Genomic DNA, 23,007 nt, shown 5'->3' on the forward strand with positions numbered 1-23,007 from the left:
CAAGTAAAATACAATAATTAATAATATTATAAAATTAATTAAAAATTACAAGTAAAGAAATAATTTAATTTTTTGTGCATTGAATCCATACAATACAATTTTTAATTTCAAATGGTTTTTCGTGTTTAGCAAAATTTGATGGTTTACCAAATTTTATTAATTTATTTTCTAATATGAGTAAGTATTAAAAACTCAATAACCTTTAAATTATGAAAATGATTTTTAAAATCCTAATTTAACCTTGAAGATTCATAGAAGATTTCTTCAAATTTGCAAAGGTAGGCATTAACTAGTTAAAAAGTTAATTTTTTTAACTTAACTAGTTAGTTTATTCTCTAATCAATTTATGAACTTAACTAATTTAATTTACAGTTGAAATAACTTAGCTTTTCTCAGTTAATTTAAAAAAAATTCATCAAGTTCAAGACATTTTGAAATTTTTCGTTTATGCGTAAATATTACTATATTTTTATAAAATAAAAATAATCCAATACTATAATAACACAAACAGTCTGTTCTTTTTCATGTTAACATAATTTTGTATAATTTAAATTAATGAATATTCGTAAAGTAAAAGTATAAAGGTATATCAGTGTACATTATGATAAATTTGTTTTTTATAATTTATAAATTATAAATTAAAAAGACACATTCACTCTTTATGTGACTTACTTACTAATTTAAAAAAAGTAGATTAACTTTTTTTATACTGAGTTATGTTCAATGGAACATCGCCCTATCTCTCAAAACAATTCTAATTTCAATAATCTAAAAATGTTTTTAAAAAGGCCTCGAAAAAACGTTTTTTTATAAAACTACATTATTTGCATAACTAGGTGAGTGAATTGGTTTTGAAATTCAAAATTTTACATCTGTGATTAAGTGTATTTCTAAAATAATATACGCAAATAATAATGTAAAAAATCAATATTTTTTTTTCTTATAGGACTCACAGTAAACTGTTGACGGGCTTTTCAAAAAAAAAAAAACACTAATTTTACTTCTATTTGGGACTGTATGAAATTCATAAGCATAAACGTATCTAGGAGAAGGTTTGGAGAGACTGAGAAAAGCTTAGCCTCCCTCCCCCCTACAGTTTATTTCGTTCAAATGAATTGTTCTTATTATATTGAACTTATGACGTATGACAATAATTATTATCATTTTTGTAATTATTTATCGGCGATAATATTTAATATACGGGTCGTAATATAATGGTCAATGGAAGTTAGCAAAACGATGTCGTTTTCATTATTTTAACAAAGACGGACATATGGGCTAAATAAGAATGAAATTATTTAATTATGATTGACAGTATACCCATACTTTTTATGAAAAAGTTCATTTTTTGTTCAATAATATAAGGTTCCTATGTAAAATGTAAATAAATAAATCAATTTTAATGAAAAATTATAAAACAAATTACTTAATGTTTTATTAATAATTAGTTCCGATTAATCTAATTTACTGAAAGTTGATCTAAATTCACTTCAAGTTGAAATTTAAGTAAAAAGTATAAATTTAAATTTTTTTCAGCAATAATATCACATTATACTATTTATCTTAATAAAGAGGGTAAAAAAAGTATGTACTATAGTTATTAATAAATACCAAGTAAAATCATATAAGACCATTTAATTTTCTAACTAATACTAATATTATAGTAGCTGACAACGCTAAAAACTTATCAAAAAAGCCACAGGGCTTACAGACTGGTACAGTAAACGAAATTAACTAATACACTAAATACTACTAAATTATCCCATATTACCTTTATACTAAGACTGCTATTACTGTTCAAAAACGTAGTAATACAAATTGTCTGATTCTAACCAATGGTGGACAATGAAAAATAAATAATGACTACATATATTGAATGGAAAATATGCCACCCACCCACAAAAACACTTTCAATATATATATATATATATATTGGATAATGGTTAAATTATTCTTTAATTTATTTGCATACGTAGTAAACGCTGTTTAGAGGTATATTAAATAAGATAAATCTTATTTATTTTTAATTTTAGTCAAAATACTAAATTCAGAGGACTGGTGTGATCAGAACAAAAGTATGTATTTTTTTAATATTAAAACGTTATGTATTTTGTGTCTATGTTTCAAATACCAATATTTTTTTATATGTTTAAGTTTAAACATGTTCTGAAGAGAATGATATTTATTTTTTTGCTTTTTTTTATGAACCAAAATAGCTTATTATTTGATTAGTTTGATTATAAGTTATATTATACTAATTAATATGCAATAAAAATAATAATAATATATTTATTATATCAATTATTAAAATATACTTCAATGAATATATACTTAGAACAATTTCTTCAATTTTTGTCATAATGTTTTTATTTAAAAAAAAAAATCAGTATACCAATATAAATTGAAACTACACCCTATCGAAATTTAATTTAAATCAAGATACACTAACCGTTCAATGTTCCTACCAATCTAACAGTGTTATAAATGTTATATTATTATTAGAGCCACAATGTATTTATTTGATTATTTCCATATATTTTAAATGTAGAATCTAGTTTAAACTAAAAATCTTAAACAGTTATGCCTTTACTGATCAACCACAACATTTATGTATCTACCTATTTAAAATCATATAACAAAGACATAATAATCATGAATGAATTGATTTGATCGACACTACTCCAAAATTTGAATGATTCAATATAATAAACAAATTATAATGCGTAATTCGGTGTCATAATTTCTTAAAACCATTATGCTTTTAAGATGATACTAAAGTCAAAAATAACATATTATTTTCCATTGGCATCATAATAATAGTATTAACACGAAACATATTATAATAATTAGTTATATTATATACATATATGATTTTAATTATACCTTATAAAACATTTTGTAATTATTAAATAAGCAATCAAAATGATATAAAAACAATGATTACATTTTATCTAGATGATATTATAGAATATTATTCGACGGAACGAAAAGCAAAATTAAAAGGTAATAGTTTATTATAAATTAATTTTGATACGATTGCATTACAATGAATTAATACCTTTCAAAAACATAGTAGTTTTGCATATTATTTATATTATATATTTATATAATTTATAATAACAATGACGCAGTGTTTAGAATTAAATTTTAGTATATAGTAATACAATTTCGTATAATATGATATTCTGTGCGTAAAATTATATATTTTGTATGAAAATATTAAAATTTAATTTTTAGATGATTTCACGGGTCGTGTGAATGTCCTCCTAGATCACGTGATTAGTGGTAAGCAAGGAATAATACATTAAATAATAAGTCCTGTTAATATCGATTTAAGTACTTTTTCTTCCCTCTTTCTCTTATTTTTGCTCTTTGTTTGATTTTGAACGTCATACATTTTAAACATACATATTATTTCAATTTCTTATATTCGTTTTGTATTCTTTATTAGTTCTAAAAATCAAGATATTTCCACATATGTTCTAATAAGATCGCCGCATAATAAACGTATCTTAAATTTGTATATTATTTCTGTATTAAAAGGGTTACATTATATTCATAATCCTAAGTTTTATTTCATTGGCTTTAGCCAAATTGATTAAAATATTTAATGTGCGGATACTACGGTAAACTCAGGGAATTAGATATTTAACCGCTTCGGGATCAAGGGTTGTCGATTTTCATGTGACTACAATAAAAGATACCCACTTAACTAGTTACATTTGATTTTCCATGAAACAATAAATAATAATACCAAATTTTGTGTTTTTTTTTATTCTTTAGTGTGCAAAGGTAAGATATTTCTTACAAGTATTAGTAAATCTACTAAAAATTAAGCACAGACATTTTAAGAAAAAAATATTATTTATACTAACTATGATTGGAGCAATTCATTCTTTATGAACTAAATTTATCAATCAAACGATATACAACCAATAACCAAACATAAAAATTATAATAATGTAGAAAAATAACAATATATAACATAACATATTATGTAAATATTAAATGATAATATCACATAAAAATATAATATGCATATTGATAACTGATCAAATTCAACTTGTAATAATAACTACTAATATTTCATACCTATAATCATATTTTACTTAAAAATTTTAATCCATAAAAAAAATGTAGGCACTATTTATTTATTGATGATTGAAATATATTATTTGATTTGTTGGACAAAAAATATAAAAATTGGAAAATACCTTTCATCAACAATGTTTTACGTTTAGTAGAAAATCATTTTCGAAGATAAATTGAAATGATATTGACCAATATGTAATAATTATAAACTTTACTGGGACCATATTATGTCCTAGAAAACTAAATTAAAACATTATTTCCCGCTAAAACTTATAAGTTATAATATTCACAGAGTAAGTACGTTACAGCGCTAAAATTATCCATAAAAAGCTGCTAACGTCTTATAACTCAGTATCAATATTTTTTAAATAGTAGATATTCAATGACAGTTAAATTTGTATTTAAATTAACTTTATTCAATCGTTAAGTATTAAAATACTTTATACATATTTTCAATTGTGTTAATAGAAATATTAAAATCTGATGGGTTCATTCGTAAGTAACTAATGAATTACGATAATCGTAATTAAATAAGTTAATAATTGCTGATTATAAATATTAAATTAGTATATGTATATAGTTAGAGTAATCAAATACCTATTTGAGTCATCTTAACTATATGGGAGTATTAAATGATTGTGTGGATTATAGAACATAACAAATATTTTTTATAGATAAAAATGGAACAGATAATTATGCATTTGCCATAAAAAAAACCTGTAAGTGTAATAACTTGTTTAAATTTATTGAATCCATACTTCAGATAGTTATAAGAATATTTAATGTTCAATTTTTGTTTAGTTCAACAATAAGTCATGTGAAATACATATTTTGTTCGTGATTTTTTAAATACGATGGAAATTAGTCCATTAAATGTGTTTTAAATTAAATTTAAAATAGTTTATTATGTTTAAAGTACAGTGTGCTATGTATCTGTTATTTTATTTTTATGAGTGATTAGGTATCTTAAGAAGCCCAAATGAAAACAAACAATAAATCTATTGAAAATTGATTTAATTACATAGAACTAGGTATATTTTTAAAAATATTGAGGTTATTTGATATTATTTTGATATTTAAATTAAATCCTGGAAAATAAACTTTATTTGCATTATTTATTCCTAATTGGATCTCATTACGCACAATATTTTTTGTGTTTATGTTGACTCCCAAGAATTAAAACTTGTCCACTTGTTCAAAAGAGTATGGGTTCCCTTCGAGTGCTACTTTAATTACTACATGCCTAATCGTTATAATCGGTCATTACTGGGTTCATGCCAAGGTTTATACTGTGACAAGAATCTATTAAGTTATCTGTTGCCTTAAAAACACCTATAAGACCGATATCATTTTCATGTTTTATATTTTCTGATCCACTATAAGCTATCGTCTTAACACTGCACTTTCTCGGCCATCTAATTTCCTATAATTCTACTATTGATAAATTATACCAGATCACTTTATCAATTGATATTTTTCAAGTTGCTGGATTATACAAAGTATTGATATTAAAAAAGTTTTATATAATTAAATAATATAGATTGAAAAAACCATAAAAAGAACATGCTTTAAGTTTATTTTACTAGTTTAAACTGGAATACTAGGAAGATATTTTAAATTGTTTTTGAGTATACTAGTATCATAAATCGATTTTGTCTACTATTTATACTTGATAATATCAATAAATGTAGTTTTTAATGATTTTGTGAAAAAAAAAATGTGTGACAAATAATTTAATAACGTTATTAAGTATAGGAAAAAAAATTACTTTCTACAAAATATACATTAAATCATTCCCCATTACCCAAATAACTTAACATAACTAATTATAATAAAAACATTTTCAAAATTACATACAGCATAAGAAACATGGAATTGATTGAAATACTGGGTCCAAATAGTTTCTATTAAGTGACATCATAAAAAGTAATTTGTCTGTAATTAATTTTACAGATTTTATTAATCCATATACTACGTATCTTGTTAACGAAGCTACAAAATGTAAGTAGAATTCAAAAAGAATAACATTAATATTATCATTTAACATTCTTTTAAATAATAGACGATGTTTAAATATCTATGTGTCTTAACACATACATTAAAACCAATAATTTATAAAGAATCCATATTAATAATACAATATTACCTACCTCTTAAGTGCGAAATGTTATATCCTAGTTTGTTTGTAATCTATAAATGATGAACAAATAATAAACAATGTGCAAACAATAATTTTTAATATTTAATGAAAACACATTTATCATAGTTATTATAATAAATAACCTGTTCATCTTTTAAGAATGGAAGTAAAATAATATAGAAAAATGTATCGTGAAAAATAGAAATGAAGGGAGTTTGTGATGGTAGCTAAAAATCTTAGAGACATACAGACGATAAATATAATAATAATAATAATGAACTAACCTTGTTATAATGTGTATAAATTATACGTACTAATATCGTGATTTATACTAAGAAAATACATATAGCAACTTACAATGTTATGAAATTCTTTATCTGTTTCAGTGACCAATAAAATTGAAGGAATAATTAAATGGTGTAAGAACATATCTTGTTTACCAATAATTGTATACCTATCTTATTAGCTTTATGCAGCTTTGGGATTGAATGATGATTATATTTTTTCTTTCTAACTCTCTATACCAATTGTATTAGAAAAAATGTCATATTCGCGAATTAACTTTGTTCAAAGAATAAAGAGTAGGTTATCCAACAAACTCTATTTGATTGACCATTATCAATCATAGATAATTAAGAATAAAGAGTTACACAAATTTATAAAATAAATATATGTTTAAATATAATACTAAGTACCTATCACGAATTTACTCGTGAATACTTTTTTATTATATTCATATACAAATACGATCAACATTATGGTTCAATTGCTTTCACAATCTCTGATAAGAAAACTTCCAAAGATGATAATTTAAATTTATATTTTAGTTGAGTACTTCTAGTTTCACCAAAAGTCACAACCTTTAATGCATAATAAATATTATAAAATAAAATGCCTATAGAAATATTTAACAATATAATTCTATATTTATATATAAATTATAAATAATATAATATATGTCTCTTCTTTTATTCTAGGTTATAAAAGTAATTATACAGTAATATTTTTATTTTTAATGCTCCGAGAAAGAGGAACATATTTTTATTGCAGTGATGATATAAGTTCTTGATAAATTCCAATTATTTTGCTTAAAATACACAGCTTTAAATTGTATTTCTTATATTGAGTAATATAAACTAGATATGTTATATATATATATGTCAACAAAAAATGAAAATTAGAACACTAGCTAAAATCTTAAATTATTGAAAGTAATTTTATTGACTATATTTTTCGAATATAAATCAGAATTCAATAACTATTATGTTTAGCGTCATCGTCAAGTGTAAATTACATAATTACATAATTTACATAAAAAAAAGTTTGACTAAACGTTCTAAGAAAAAAAATTAAAATACGAAATATTTAATTTTTTTTTTATAAATAAATATGATGTTAACATTAAGTTAGTTATATTTGAAAAACAATTAGAGGTATAATTAGTTTGTAAAAACTCAATATTTTTATTTAACTAATATATTAAATTTTTGTTTTAATTCTAGGATGTCTGAGTATGATTTCACATATAATAATATTATATATAAATGAATTATAAAATATTCAATTTTTTTATTTTAGTTAATTTATGAACATTAATTAACAGGACGCTTCATCCGCATGTATTGTCTTCGTCTTACAAACGTACAACGTAGTCAAAACCATTTTACGCAGACAAGAAAACTAGAGCTGCAGTCCAAGTTAAGCAACAAAATTTTCTCACAAAAAAGATGAGGTTTTGGACCGTGCAACATTATTTTTATTCTTTCGATATCAGATTACAAAAAAAATTATTTAATTTTTAAAAATACAAAAATAATAGATCTTGAAACGATAAAAACTTTTTTCGTACTAATGATATCAAAAAAACTAAAAACTATATTGCACAGACAATGTTTTCGTGTCTAAGAGTATAGTGTAAATATTGAGTTATTTAACTTGAACTATAGCCCAAATGGTCTTTATCCAACTGAAACAGTTTTAACTATGTTGTACGTTTATAATGTGACGAAGACAATCCATTCGGGTAAACCGTTCTCTTAACTAATTAAATTAATAATTATTATTTATTTCATAAAGCACCTCCATAAAACTAAGTTTATATTATAATATTAAATACGTTCATAGGTGGTAATCATTAAGAGGGGAGGGCTCGTAATATTTTATCTACTCAATTAATTTTTAAAAAAATATTTATTTGTACATTATTATAGCTTCCGAGTGAAGGAATGTATTAGTTTTACATCGATATATATTTTTTTCATGCTGCTTACACATTTTGATAGATAAACGGCTCCAAAATATTTTATCTATACCTCTCTTTAAATAACAAAAATATATTAAGCTTGGTACCTTACTCTTTAAAGAGATACTTTTAAATTATATTTATTTAAAAATCCTATAAAAATTTTAAATATTATATCGGTAAGACGAGTAAAAGATGGTATAGAAACAAGACCCCGTTCAATCTTTTTAGAACCAAATACTTAAGCTTTACCCCTCAAATATATCCACCTTTGAACACGTACATTAAATTATTACATTATGATTTTAATACATAACCTATTCTTAACAGCTAACCTTAAAGCGATGAGATGCCTCGGTAAACATTATAAATATATATTATTTAAACAACAATGTATAACCGTAATAGCAATACGTTTTCTTACAAGACAAGTTGGACTCAAGTCTTACTTGATGTATTTATTTGGTTTTCACTGATTAATTTTATGTAAAACGGATTTTTTTTATGATAAAAACTTTTAAAAATGAATACTTAATTTAAAATATTAAGAAGGAAATTTGAGATTTGAATCATATTAATACAATTTTGATATCATAAGAATTACTCTCATTTTTATCCAACTTTAACGTAGATATAAGTACAATGCTCCTAATTTATAGTTAACTATAATAAAAATTAATATGACTATATACCTTACTTTTTCCTTAACTTATTTAACTTATCTCTTAAACTTTAAACCTAAATAAAACCTTTGAACTTTTTTCTATGGAAAGTATTTATATTTAATTCTTCTATATTCGATGCATCGTATACTTATTCAGATAAAACGCCTTATAGAACATGAAACTGTAGTAATTTTAAAGTATTTAGTAAAATGATGTTGTCAATTATCATTAAAATTTCAAAATTTCTAATACTCTGAAGAATAAAAATCGGTGACTAAAAAGTCTTTGATTTGAATAAATTAAGCTTTAAATGCACCTATTTATGAATATGTTTTATTATAGTTTAATTAATTTAGATATTATAAGGATTAGCTTTAATTTTTTAATTTTAATTTTTTTTTAGTTGAAAAAACTGGTTCAGAAAACCTTACCATTTTAATTTCTCAATTTCAAAAACAAGGTAAATATTTTGTAGATCTCTAAGCAGTTTTAAAATTATAATTTCAACAGATCAATATTTAACGATAGGGTACATATTAATATATGTTTAAAATTGTATTTAATTGATTATAATTTGTATTGGTTATATTTCAACTATCAATATCAGACCTAGGTCTTTGGATAGCCTTTATAGTAAAATTAAGCGCACAATCGATGTAGTACTTTCCCAAAAATAAAAAAAAATGAATATATTGATTTTACAACGATGAAAAAAATGATTAATATATAATATTCAAAAACAATTCTAAGCAAAGACGGTCTGTCATTCTGTAAACAAAGTAGTACAATTAATTTTTTGTGTGTATGTTTTTTTTTTTTTGTTATTTTATTTTACCTACTATTATTATTGAAGTAGATTGAATAAATTTAAAAGAAAATCATTGCATTTATTATAATTAATTTAACTACATTGAGCAAAAAACCTATATAGCATCTATTTATGATATAGATACATGTAGACTAACGATATTATATAGCTCAATAAACATTAATTATTGGATATCAAAATATTTTATGTTTGAAATATAATTACTTGATTAATTGTTGGTTTTAATTTTTTTTAAAACTGATATTATTGAAATAGAATCTACTAATGGTAAGTTTTTTCAAATATTATAATGAAGGTTTTATTGAGATTATGCCATTGGTTAATAAGCTTCAACTGGTGTTGTCAAGAATAAAGATTTATTTATATAAAATATAAATATATTTTTATCAAAACTAAATTTATATTTATAAGGTAATACAATAATCCAAACAATAAAAAAGCTAATTGTTGAAATGCTAAAAACAATTAATTTAAATACATCAAATGGCACTTAAGGCTTAACGATTTTTCCAAATTTATTGTGGACTGTAATACAAACATGAATCCCTGAAGTGAAATCCTATGATCATATGCCCTTTTCTAATCACCACTGCAGAAATCATACACTCATCCTCCCCGACGGTTTCTTCCAACTAAATTGTTCGTCTATATACATATTAATATATTATGTCATATCATAGAAATTAATATAATGCTGTGTAATACGTGTATAAAATGTATCTTAATATACAGACCACAAAATAGGTTATCATAAATTATATTGATAAACGATATTTACTAATAACTAATATATTCGTAAATAAAAAAAATAAAACAAAATATAAAAGTCTCTCATTCAAAAATATTTATTTTAATCGTTCATCATAATATAGTAATAAATTACTTCTATTATATGCTTGATTATTGTATTTATTTATTTGAAGATTGGTTGTCTGCTCCCTTCCCCACTGTATTTAAGATCAAGTTTAATAATTTCAAGGAGCACTATTTTTAATTTTTTTTTTAATCTAACAACAGAGAGGTCTCTTTCAAATTTTACCACTTATCTAAACGTCTTTTTCCTCAATTGAAAAAAAATAATACATTTGATTGAATATCAAGACTATAATGCATAATATACTAAAATAGCCAAAATAACTATTTTATTTAATATCATTCTATGTCTAATTAATAGTCATAAATAATTATGTTATACGAATACGTCACACATATTTTATTAAGGTGAAAGAGTGCACCACTTAATACAAATACTAACTGTCTAATTATTTGTATCAAATCTAGAAATAGCACAAGCTTATTATGAAAAGCTATTAAAAGAAAAGAACATGAAAAGTATGCATATAAATATTATTATAAATTATGAATATGTTTATAGGAAAATATTTGAATATTCTTAAATTTCTTTTCTAGAAATTCTATTAAATATATACGTAATGAAAAAATGATTTACTATATTATATACAAATATATTTCAACTATTAAGTAATCTAATATAATTTCCTGTATCTACATTTTTTAGAACTTAAAATTATATTTATAATTATGACTAAAACATGGCAGTATATAACAGGCCCAGTACAATAGGCCTAAATGTATCGAGAATTAAGACAATAGTCATAGTCGTTCATAATATTATCGTGTATGCAATTCATATCCAATTGATTAGGATTGATATTAGTTGTTTATCTAATTCATTTTGAATGTATAAATTTAGATAGGTATTAAACTATTTACCCAAAATAGTAATAGTTATTCTTTAACGTACTTTTTGTTTTGTTTTTAGGTAAATTGTCTACTACAACAGAGTTTTGCGAGCAGTATTAAGTAATAAATTGAGCACGGATTTTAAAGCAATAAAGATTATACATAAATTACTTTAAAAATAAGATTTTTTCAAAACTATTTGTTATTAATATTTTCAATGAATTTATTATTATTAATTCTTACGAAAAATGCTGTAATTTTTTTTTCACTATTAATATTAATACACTAGCTATTATTATGTGACAATAAATAATTAAAATAATCTATATCCTCTTAAAAAGATTACTAACTTAATAATATTAGTAGTAAAAACATAATTTATGTACTAATAAAAACAGTTAAATGATTTTTTTTATTTATACTACTGCAAATCATTAGTATTAGATTTAAATCTTAACAAAAATATTTGATATAATATTGTAATTTGTATAATACTTCTCGTTTCTGAAGACTAGTAGTCACATGGGTAATAGATAATAAAAGGTATATTTTTTCATATGTAATAAGCTCTTTATCGAATACTGACGCAGTGATGAACTTTGTACATGTAGTTTTACTAACGCCTCACAGCTGTAATAACCTGAAGGATGAACACCTAAAAACCTCATACAACCCAAATTTGAGCAGCTATAACTCATTAACGGTTAAATGAAAAATAATGAATTTAATGTTAAATTCATAAAAAAATAGTCCTATTATTTTATGACATTTCAAATACAGATTATCATTTGAAAATTAAAAGTTGATAATGGTTTCACTATTAAATAAAAGAATAAACAAAATAAAAAAAATATATAATTTGAGAAAAATTCGATACAAAATATTTTGAAAAAAAGAATGAAAATAAATCAATACTTGATGAAATAATGAGTGTATATAATGGTTACATATTGTGTGAAAATTCTTGGAAGGCAACTTATATATAATTATAAACTTCGCCTGGTCATCAGAACCAACTAGTTACTAGTGTATTTTATTCTAACCTTTTTATTTACGACAGAGGGTTTTCACTCTTCAACCTTTTTATGCAATGGGCAACGTATTATTTTTTTTAAATCTTGTGAGCCGCTTTTGTAGTAAAAACATGTATTTTATATGAAAATTCAGTTTTATTATTACAATTTTTATGGTTAAATTTTAAATTACAAACTATTTTTAGGTATTACTAAAACATATATAGATTAACATTTTTTTTTTATATTAAATTATTTATTTTATCGAAATAGAAAAGATACATGCTAAATTTCAAATGTGATTATGGGCCGCAGGTTGAACACCCCTGGTTTACGATAAAGATAGGGAAAAATTCGTATATTTTGGGCTGAAACATACCATGTTTTAAGGAGTAATATTTAGGCATTTCATATTACATGTACGTTTTAACTATGTCAATGTGTGAGAAGTAAATGAATATTAGTGTGTGTAATCCGTTATTGCATTTTTTGCGACGAAATCTGAATTCTCAAATTTACGATAATAATCAAAATAAACCGTGCTGCATGACTGGATGAAAATTCGTCAGAAAAGGGAATATTATTATTTCTCTATATAATTACTATAATTAATATTCAATCATAAATTCAAAATATTGTCACGTCGTACCCGCATCATAGAAAAATTTATTATTAATGAAAAATTAATTTACATAAATAAAAATAATAATTATTGTTTGCTCATGTCATTTACTAGACTTCAATATTACTTAAAATCACATGAAAATTATTGAATAAATCTTTATTAAACGCTAATTACAAAATTATTTATAATTAATTAAAAACAAATAGGTTTTAATAAAATAAAATATAACATTTATAAACACGGTATTCGTTTAGTATGTGACCTACCGTATGCGCATTTCCGGACCCTAGTACAATTCAGCACGGTAGTCGGGGCTAAGCCGAAATTACAAATCATACGCCAGTTCAGAGCTCCGCGCTAAATCGTATTAGGGTTTGTAATGGATATAATTTGTAATACAATAATTAAAGTATCCGTCAAATAAATTAAATGTTAATAATAACATGTATCATTTTATATAAAATATATTAATATATAAGTATAAAATATAAAATATAAGTATTCCAAAAGAAATGTAGGTAAAATTAAATTAAATGTAAATGGATCATAATTGTTCATGAATCGTATTTTAATATACAGTATACTTGCCCTTATTGAATTATAAATATAAAATTAGGTCTGTGAAATTAGCGGAAGTATTAAAAGGACTAATTCCCGCTATATTGCAAATTTTTAGTGCTAAATTAATGCTTTCAGAATATTCGAGAAAAAAATTAGTGCTCTTTTCAAACCTGAGTTATCGTGATGGTCGTTTTTCAACTTAGCGGGTGGTTGGAAAGCACTGATTCCCGCTATACCACCAAGTTTTAATATTAAATCAGTGCTTTCGGAATATGCAAAAAAAAATTAGTGCAATTTATCAAAACCAAAAATAAAAGCCAGTAGGTAGTCAAAGCGAATACGATAACCATATTAATTACTATCTATAACTAGAGCTGTGTATTTGTAGGAAAGTGCATTTTTTTGTGATTGTGAAACGTAGATTTGTAAATACATAATTTGAATTATGTAACAACAAATCCATTTATGAAACTTTTATTTTGCTTTTTTTCCCCATGTTTTGATTTTTTAATTTTTTAAATCATATTTCTTTTTTTAGTTCATTTACAGGTATTTTTAATTAAATTCCGTCAATTAACATCGTTAACATGTTTCAGGCGAATAGCATTATTAAAGAATCAATCTCAAAAACTCAACATTGTGTGATTAGGATTTCTAGCTTGATCTGCTATAAATTGAAAGCATCCAGAACAATATGCTATTCCTATAACTCCCGAACCCTAATAATAAGACACATTGTGTGTTCGGTTGTATTGCAATACATTTAAGGCACAGAACAATTTAATATTATGAAATATAAGGCAACTAAATTGCAGTATCGTACCTTACTATTGTCTACTCCGCATAGCACAGAGTCCATAATTTAAATACTACCTAATACCTAATATTATTTATATGAATTCAAGATTATTGTACATACCACGGTTCAGCCGGTTCAGGAAATGATAATATTAACTATGGACATTTAACTGCTTCAATAAGTTTATATTGTATTTAAAATCCTACTAGATAATTTCGCGTGTCAACCTATAAACAATTGATTTTTTTATGACAATATGTGGTAATACAATTTACACTTTTAATTTTAAGATGACCTTTCTCTTACAATGTTAGCTTTATTTTGTAAATTATAAAATATATACGTATATTTAAATAAGGAGTGTAGTGATAAATATATGATTTTACAATGTTGTAATTTTTTTTGTGTATCTAATTGAAATAGTTCTATAAATAGTGCTTCGACTTTCAACTTTCAGGATGGTTTTTGATAGAAAATTAGATCTAGTTGATACTTTAAAGTGGTAATAATTAAAAATTCTCTGTGCTTTTTTTATAATCAGGAAAAATAAAAAATAAAAATTTAGGAAAAACAGTACAATTTTTTATTAAATCGTTTTTTTTTTTTACGTAACTAACTAGATGATATTTTTGCAAAATTTTTATATTATAATTTTTCTATTTACCATAAAATTTCCAAAATATTTCAACCATTTTTGAGCTATTTATAAGTACATCAAATTATATATGTTTATAGTTTTTTTTTCCTATAAATGTCGATTAAAAATAATGCACTAGGTAGAAACATTTGAAAATTCTATAAAAAGCTCCTCATAAATTTTTAATTTTTCAATTAAAAAATATAAAATCTATTTACGCAATATATATATATTTTTTTAAAAGCGTTTAAGTTAGAATTTCAACAAAATTTGTAAACATTTTCTTTTTTTTTTTCTAACTTTAAAAATCGGATACAAGTTTCTTTATAAGTTTTTCAACATATTTTATTAATATATGTCTACCAAAAAGTGAAATTAATATTTTATAAACATTTCAAGTTCAAATTTTTATATAATTATTTTTCCTCTAACAATTTATCTACTAAGTAATTTGAAATCATTAATAGTAAAAAAATATAGATTAAGCCGTCTGCTGATTTAGAAAAACTATGTTAAATTGCAGAAAAAATATTTAAACATGAATCGAGTATAATATCTAAAATACTAAGTTTAATAAAATATTTAATACTTGAAGCTATATAAGGTATAACAAGACTATTTGACAAACTTCCATTACAAATGTTACTATATATTTGTTAAATAGTCCTGATAAATTCTGTATATGCCATAGTTATAAATACTATTTTTATACATAATCTCTATCTAATTGTTTATTAAATCAATCCCAAATAAATAATCGTTTGTTATATTATAACTGTAATATTTAATTTTTAAGACTAATTTTACTCTCCGTATACCTATATATCATTATAAAAAGCTTATAAGTTACCAAAAGAATGGATTAGATTTTATTTAATAAAAACCATTTACATTTTAAAAATCAATAAGTTATTTATTTTATTATAGTTTATACTAATAAGCTTGAGTGTGTTCAGTCATGACCGGTATAAGATATATAGGATAAAAATGAGTAGAATACAATATACCATAATTTTATTGAGATAGCCATAAACACGAACGAATACGGAAATTATAGTGACTTTCTCTTATTCAGATACCAATTGGACGACTTCTCATAATGATATTAAAGGTACACGAATTGTTCATTTTATAGACACTGTAGAGACCACGTGACATTTTTTAGTGCCCGCAAGCTAATAAAACGTAAAGTTCAATTTCAGAGTTATCCTTCGTTGAATAAATAATTATTATCATATAGCACTATTACTAATATTAGATCACTTATCCTTATACAGTGTTATGTAATTTTGTGTTACGTTCATTTTTAATTTGCCAGCGATCTATATTATTTATCTATATAATACATAAAGCATTATATTAGATAGGTATATAACATACAAGCTATAACTAACCATATACAATATTGAATATATATATATACATGGTACTCGGCCGAGTTTATACGTTCGCATGTGGGCACAACACGACTCACGACTGGACAAGACACACTGTTCGAAAAATATATTTTATCAAGGTCTATTACAATGATGATTTATAAAAAATTACACACCGTTTTTTTTTCCATTATGAAACAGCTAAGCCATAGTGATGTACACAATATACACTGTACTGCATAATACATAACAAGTAATAACTAATAATACACGTGTATTGACATGTTATTACGGGTAATTTTTCCTGGATTCGTTATTTCTAATTATTTCTAATTTTAAGTTCTAATATATATTCTATAGATTTTTTTTAATACAGTTTTACTTTGTAAAAGTTAGTTTTATAAAATTGTTTGAGCAAGACAACTTATATCTACGTATTATTTCATAATGATTATTAATAACACATTAAGGTTTTATCTTTTATTCATTTTTTCAATATTTCTTAATCGAAATTCATTGCCAATATCAAGACTTATTAAATAGGTATAGACGGTAATAATGATGTATAAAAATATATAAATTGTTTACTTTCAAAATGGATGGATTTAAGTAATTAAGTTCATTAAAATAATGTTTCAATAATATAGTTAATTAATAGAGTTTCGTTGTCATTGAAAATATAGTTTTACTAAATTTTGAAAACTTTATAAGTTCAAAAAGATTATCGGTTAGAAATGGAGAATTACTAATATTTCTAAGCACGAAAGTAACTTTAAGAGGCCGCATAAGGCGGGCAAATTTTGGTAGGCGGCAAAATTATGTTGAATATTTATTTTGATTTTGTAAAATTAGGTACATAATATTATACCTAACCTAACCGGGCGGCAAAAATAATTTGGCATAGGGGCGGACAATTGTTAAATCCACTCCTGAATATTTAATATGTAGTTAAACGGAGTAGTGACCAACATTCTATCAACAGGGTATTTCCGTACCTCTCCACACTACTCACTAAAACTTTATAAATACCTATTAGTCATAAACAAAATCTAACGACAAAAAATATTAAAGAATATAAATATTTTTAAATGTCTTTTTTCGACTAGAAATTAGGTTTGTAAAAATAATACCTAATAGATTTTGAAATGTTTTTTTAATAATAATGAGTGATGTTCAATAAAATTGTTGTGAATGTACTACGGTATATTTTTAAGTAGGTATACACAATTCACTACCTACTGCTAACACGATTTTTGTCATTTTAAAACAATCTAGTATATTACATTGGTATTATCTATGTAAATGAAAATCATTTTTAATCTTTTATTAATTTATTCTTTTATTGAAAATTAAAAAATACTGACACTTAAAGAATTAGAATTACGGATATTTTTTATTATAATGTCCCGATTTTTTAATTTGAAATATAAGTAAGTTTTATTAGCTTATTTTGTTATTGGTACAACTACGCATATCTACTATTTTAATTTGATAACGTTTAATTTCTTTTTATGCAGATCATTATTAATTATTATTCATGAATGTGAAGACTAAAAAATATGTAAATTGTACCATAATACACAAACTGACAACTGTAATTACTAATTAAAAAAAAAATACCATTACCTCTTTATTTATCACAGTGTAAATTCATACTATAATATTATATACCTATTCGATATTATAACTATGTTCCACAGTGATAGACAACGCATACTTTATTTCAGTAATTACCTAGTAATTATGTACAGATTTTAAATATATCTTTAATATAAATTATGAAAGTCTGTCAAGTATAATATTTTGGTCCTAGTATATCCACGTATAGACTATAATATTCATCCCTGAATTTGAACAAAATAATAATGTCTAAACTAATAACTGTGGTATATTAATAAATAATTATATAAACATTTTTCTAAAAATGTTACCATTGCATTGGCGTACTGTTTTACATTAAAAAAATGTATTATATAAAATTTAGTATTTCAATAATATTGTTTATGGTGTTATGTTGACGCAGGTATATAATATTATTGTCATTCGTGTGATATAGTGTAGTGTAACTACGTTAATTATCGTTTAGAATGCTATTTATTACTAATATCATTAAATGTATGAAATTCGTGTACAATATTATATAATTATATATATTTATGGAACATGCGCAACAATATCACCGGGTACTCAATGTCTATATATAATCACTGTATTATATTATTATTATTATTATTATTATATATACTTCCTCAGTAAGTATATATATATATATGTAAGAATAAACAGTGTAAAAATTCGGATTCGAATGCCATTGCCCAATGAAACGTAGTAATCTATACATGTATATTTATGGTATTCGTGCGGGAACAATATACCTACTATAGTCGTTACTAAAATCCTACTACCTATAGCTGGTTATATTATGACGACCACTTGATGAATGAATAAAATCGTCGTGAAGGCAAGTGTGAACAACCGACCGGCGACCATCATACGTATACCTAAATTAGGTTTGCGCGCGAGTATATTATCATATTATAAACAATAATAACTGTATAAAGGTAGTGTCTATCTTTATTGAGTACGACCAGTACAAATCGTTGTCTGCGTTTCAATAATAATTTTTGTTTTATATAACGCTATAGCTGTTTTTCTATGTCCGTCAACATAGACGTTTGTACTCATCCGCACGTACCTATAATACGTGCTCGGAATAAGAGAACGTTTCGGAAATCGTTTCGTTGTCGTGCTCGTCAACGGTGCTCCGAACACCCAAATTCGGTTTTCGATTCACATGAATTGTCTTGTCGAGTAAATTCAAATTAGCCGTCAACACAAGTTTATCATATCTTAGAATCTTTAACTTTTCTTCGGCCTCTGTGATTTCCCGACGCGTTTCTTCAATGGCTCTGTTGTCGCAGTTATCGATCTTTACATTCGCCTTGAAGAACCTATATACATAAAAAAAAGAACACGTAGTTTCTCAAAACATCAAACTGCCAAAAAAAAAAATAAATAAATAAATAAATAATACACTCTTAGCCTTGACTCTCGATTATACCATAAATATATATACATATATATTTCTTTAAAAAAATATATATATATATGTATATTAATTTACTCGATCGGATCTTCGGGCCTAGTTTCGTTTAACATCCTGAACACATCACTCACTGTTTCCCAGACACTATTAGTTCGCAAATAGACCATGAAAGAAACGTAATCATCTTCTGGCGTCGACTGTACAAATTCAACAATATTTATTATTTGTTTGTTTTATTATATTATTGGAAAAACCCAAAGACTAGCATAACTAAGTAGAACGGACTTTTTATAATTTATTAATTTTGCGCACTTTTCAGTAATTTTTTGGTTATGTACCTAGTATATTTAGGTACGCAATTACTGAATATCTCAAATAGATACGTATTATTTTTTTAAACAATTATTATAAATAATAATAGTATACTATTAATAATTATTATGCCAGGTGTTCAATAAGTTTGAAAACTCTTAATTACTATATTTGCATATACCCACTTAGAGCAATAACAGGTACAAATGACTGATGCAAATTTATAGATAATGTAAATTATTTAATAACTCCATATTAATTATATCATATTATCGTTTATCAGTACCAATTAGTTTAATGATCGTTTCCAAACTTACTGAATACCTTGTATAATTAATTAATTTAGTGTCAAAACTATGTCAATATTACAAAAAATTATAGTTATAGTTAGACAAGAGATTGGTCACTTCCAATACAGGTAATACGTATATTACATGAATGTGATAGTTTAGAATTACAAAATATCGATCAATATAATAACACAATTGTAATTTATAACATAATATGCAAAAAGTATTAAAAATAAATGTATGTAATAACAAAAAAGGTAATACATATCAATAAAAGATATAAATGACAGCACAATGAAAGAAATAAGCCTAAGTAATTTAATAATACAAAATAGTGATTGTAATAAATAATAATATAATAATGAAACATAATCATTATAACATAATATTATTAGTGAACATTGTTTTATATTACTAGCCATTAGGTACTGCATAATTCTATAAATAATAACATCACATAACACAATTTTTTTTAAAAATATGGCTTTATTAAAATATATTACAATCTAAATATTATCTGTATACAATAAGCAATAGTTATGAAAAGAAAAGAAAAACTAAGAATGAGGAATGACATTATGGTAGGTAGTGCCGCATAAGAGACACCTAGTAAATACAATTTTTACAATAAAAAAAATACAAATTATGAAAATTAACTTTAAATTAAATTAAAAAATTTTCAAATACATTGTATGTATCAGTTTAAGTAAAATCTGTTCTTATAATATGATTTAGGAATAGTTAGAATAGTTATGCTAGCTAATTGTGTTTGAAATGAGTATCGTGATTCATGATGACCGCGACTATATGATTTGAAACTTCATAATATCTATATTATTATTTTACCCACTAGTTGAGATTTGTACTCAGACATTAATAAACAAACATATGCAACAAAATAGAAAAAATAAATAATAAAAAAATAATAATAATTTTATATTTAGTTAAATAGTAGAGCAAATTCTTGACTTATTAAACAAACATTTAACTAACAAATTATGTATATTATATAATATATATTATTTAGGTTTTTCCTACCGATAGGATAACATATAATAAAATATGTGAACGTATGTAATTCATTGTGTAGATTTGCTGTATAGCTGTCACGCTCAATCGTGTACAAAACATAATATAATAATAAGTTCAAACGAGTTCAACGCACCACCTACGATCGTAAATTTGTCCACCTACGCGGACATTGTTGTGAGGCGGTCATGTAATAATTGGTCTACTGCAGCAGCAGTACTTATACGTCCACAATATTCTACATATTATATCTGATCCCAACGTTTAGGATTCACACAAGATTTGTCGCCGATCGGATTATGATTACCTATGTGACTATGTACATTACATCATGTACTCGTATATTATTATATGCATAGCCACGTAGGTACAACGCATAAACGGTAGATTACATATTATTATATATAGATTAATGATTATTATAAATTATAATGTATATATATTATGTTTTCCAGTTTTTTTTTTTTTTTTCATATCATATCCAACAACACCCGTTCGAACGAGCTAAGTACACAGACTGGTAATTTCATAAGAATAATATTATATAATAACGCACCGTGTTAATATCATATTATTATAATAGCTATGGGCGAGATTATTGCGGAGGTGCAATAGACAGACAACGCCCCCATCGGTTTTATGCGTTTATTATTATTATTAGTTATTACTATTATTTAACATCCATTGTGAGGTTGAAGTATAGCAGAAGTCAGTAGGTATTTAAAACCAATACACCTTAATGTAGTTTTTGTAAAATTTTATGGAAAAAAGTTTTTAATAACGAAAGCCGTATTGTTTTACTAGATATGACATTTCATTCGATTTTTCATTGATTTTGATTTCATATTTATTTTATTCTTGAAATATACATGTATTAGAAAACTAAAAAGAAAAAATCTCATAGGTACACCTATAATAATAGTGATAACTATTTACATTTACTATACCTAATACCTTACTAATCACACTTTTATTCGTTAAAGAGATGTCATCATTTATTCTAATCCCTTTTATTTCAATAGCCACCGCATAGATACCATTAAAATGTAAATATTCAAAATTAAATTACCTATCGTTTTAGCAACAATCGAACTTCTGAGTCTTTAGTAATTAGTGTTTTCGTTTCGCATATTTTAATTAAATACAATCAGATTCATCTCAATACATTTAATATGCTAGTTGCTAGTGAGCCGTTTTAGGTACCTATTATAATTGTCTATAACTAATCTCTAAGAAACATATTTTATTGTTTAAATAGGTATAATACTGTACTTACGAGTTGCTCAATACTTGAAAAATATCAGAAATGAGCGATATGACCTAATTTACAGAATACTGACATAATAAATATTATTGTATTTTATAGTTGTAGGTAGTAATATAGCTAAGTTATTTTTTCCCAGCTTAATTTATGAATAATATTTAATTTATACGTCATGTCTTACATTTAGAAAGTACTGACCAATCATTTTCTGTAATATATCTGCTTTACATTTTTTAATATATATTTCTAAGGTTTTCCTTTTATAAACATGGCCATTGAAGTATTATTCTTATTTTTAAACTTCCTGTTTGGTTATCATCATACTATGAGTACTACGACTATATTACTTTATTAATTTGTGTGGCACACTTTCCAGGTACCAT

At 24.1% G+C, this 23,007-nt stretch overlaps 1 protein-coding gene and 1 long non-coding RNA gene across 2 annotated transcripts; one reads left to right on the forward strand and one right to left on the reverse strand.

Moving 5' to 3' along the window:
- The first annotated feature begins 1,683 nt into the window (after window positions 1-1,683).
- On the forward strand, window positions 1,684-3,285 carry LOC113554862. The gene is made up of 4 exons (XR_003405314.1): window positions 1,684-1,715; window positions 2,034-2,075; window positions 2,956-3,003; window positions 3,238-3,285. It is a non-coding gene; the product is annotated as an uncharacterized LOC113554862 (long non-coding RNA).
- Window positions 3,286-19,378: 16,093 nt separating this feature from the next.
- On the reverse strand, window positions 19,379-23,007 carry LOC113552510. The gene is made up of 3 exons (XM_026955378.1): window positions 22,972-23,007; window positions 19,808-19,926; window positions 19,379-19,634 (listed from the first exon to the last, which is right to left on the reverse strand). The coding sequence occupies exons 1-3, from the start codon at window positions 23,005-23,007 to the stop codon at window positions 19,379-19,381; spliced, it is 411 nt and encodes a 136-aa protein (XP_026811179.1).

Source organism: Rhopalosiphum maidis, chromosome 2 (genome assembly GCF_003676215.2).
Source record: "Rhopalosiphum maidis isolate BTI-1 chromosome 2, ASM367621v3, whole genome shotgun sequence".
In the NCBI taxonomy this organism is placed as follows: Eukaryota; Metazoa; Arthropoda; class Insecta; order Hemiptera; family Aphididae; genus Rhopalosiphum; species Rhopalosiphum maidis.

What these genes read in the sequence shown, in the direction of transcription:
- LOC113552510 (XM_026955378.1), bottom strand. Translation starts at nt 23,007, where the DNA reads ATGGTACCTGGAAAGTGTGCCACACAAATTAATAAA. An exon ending in GTGCCACACAAATTAATAAA is followed by an intron (nt 19,927 to 22,971) that starts GTAATATAGTCG and finishes GAATTTGTACAG; the next exon opens with TCGACGCCAGAAGATGATTA. An exon ending in AGGCCCGAAGATCCGATCGA is followed by an intron (nt 19,635 to 19,807) that starts GTAAATTAATAT and finishes TTATGTATATAG; the next exon opens with GTTCTTCAAGGCGAATGTAA.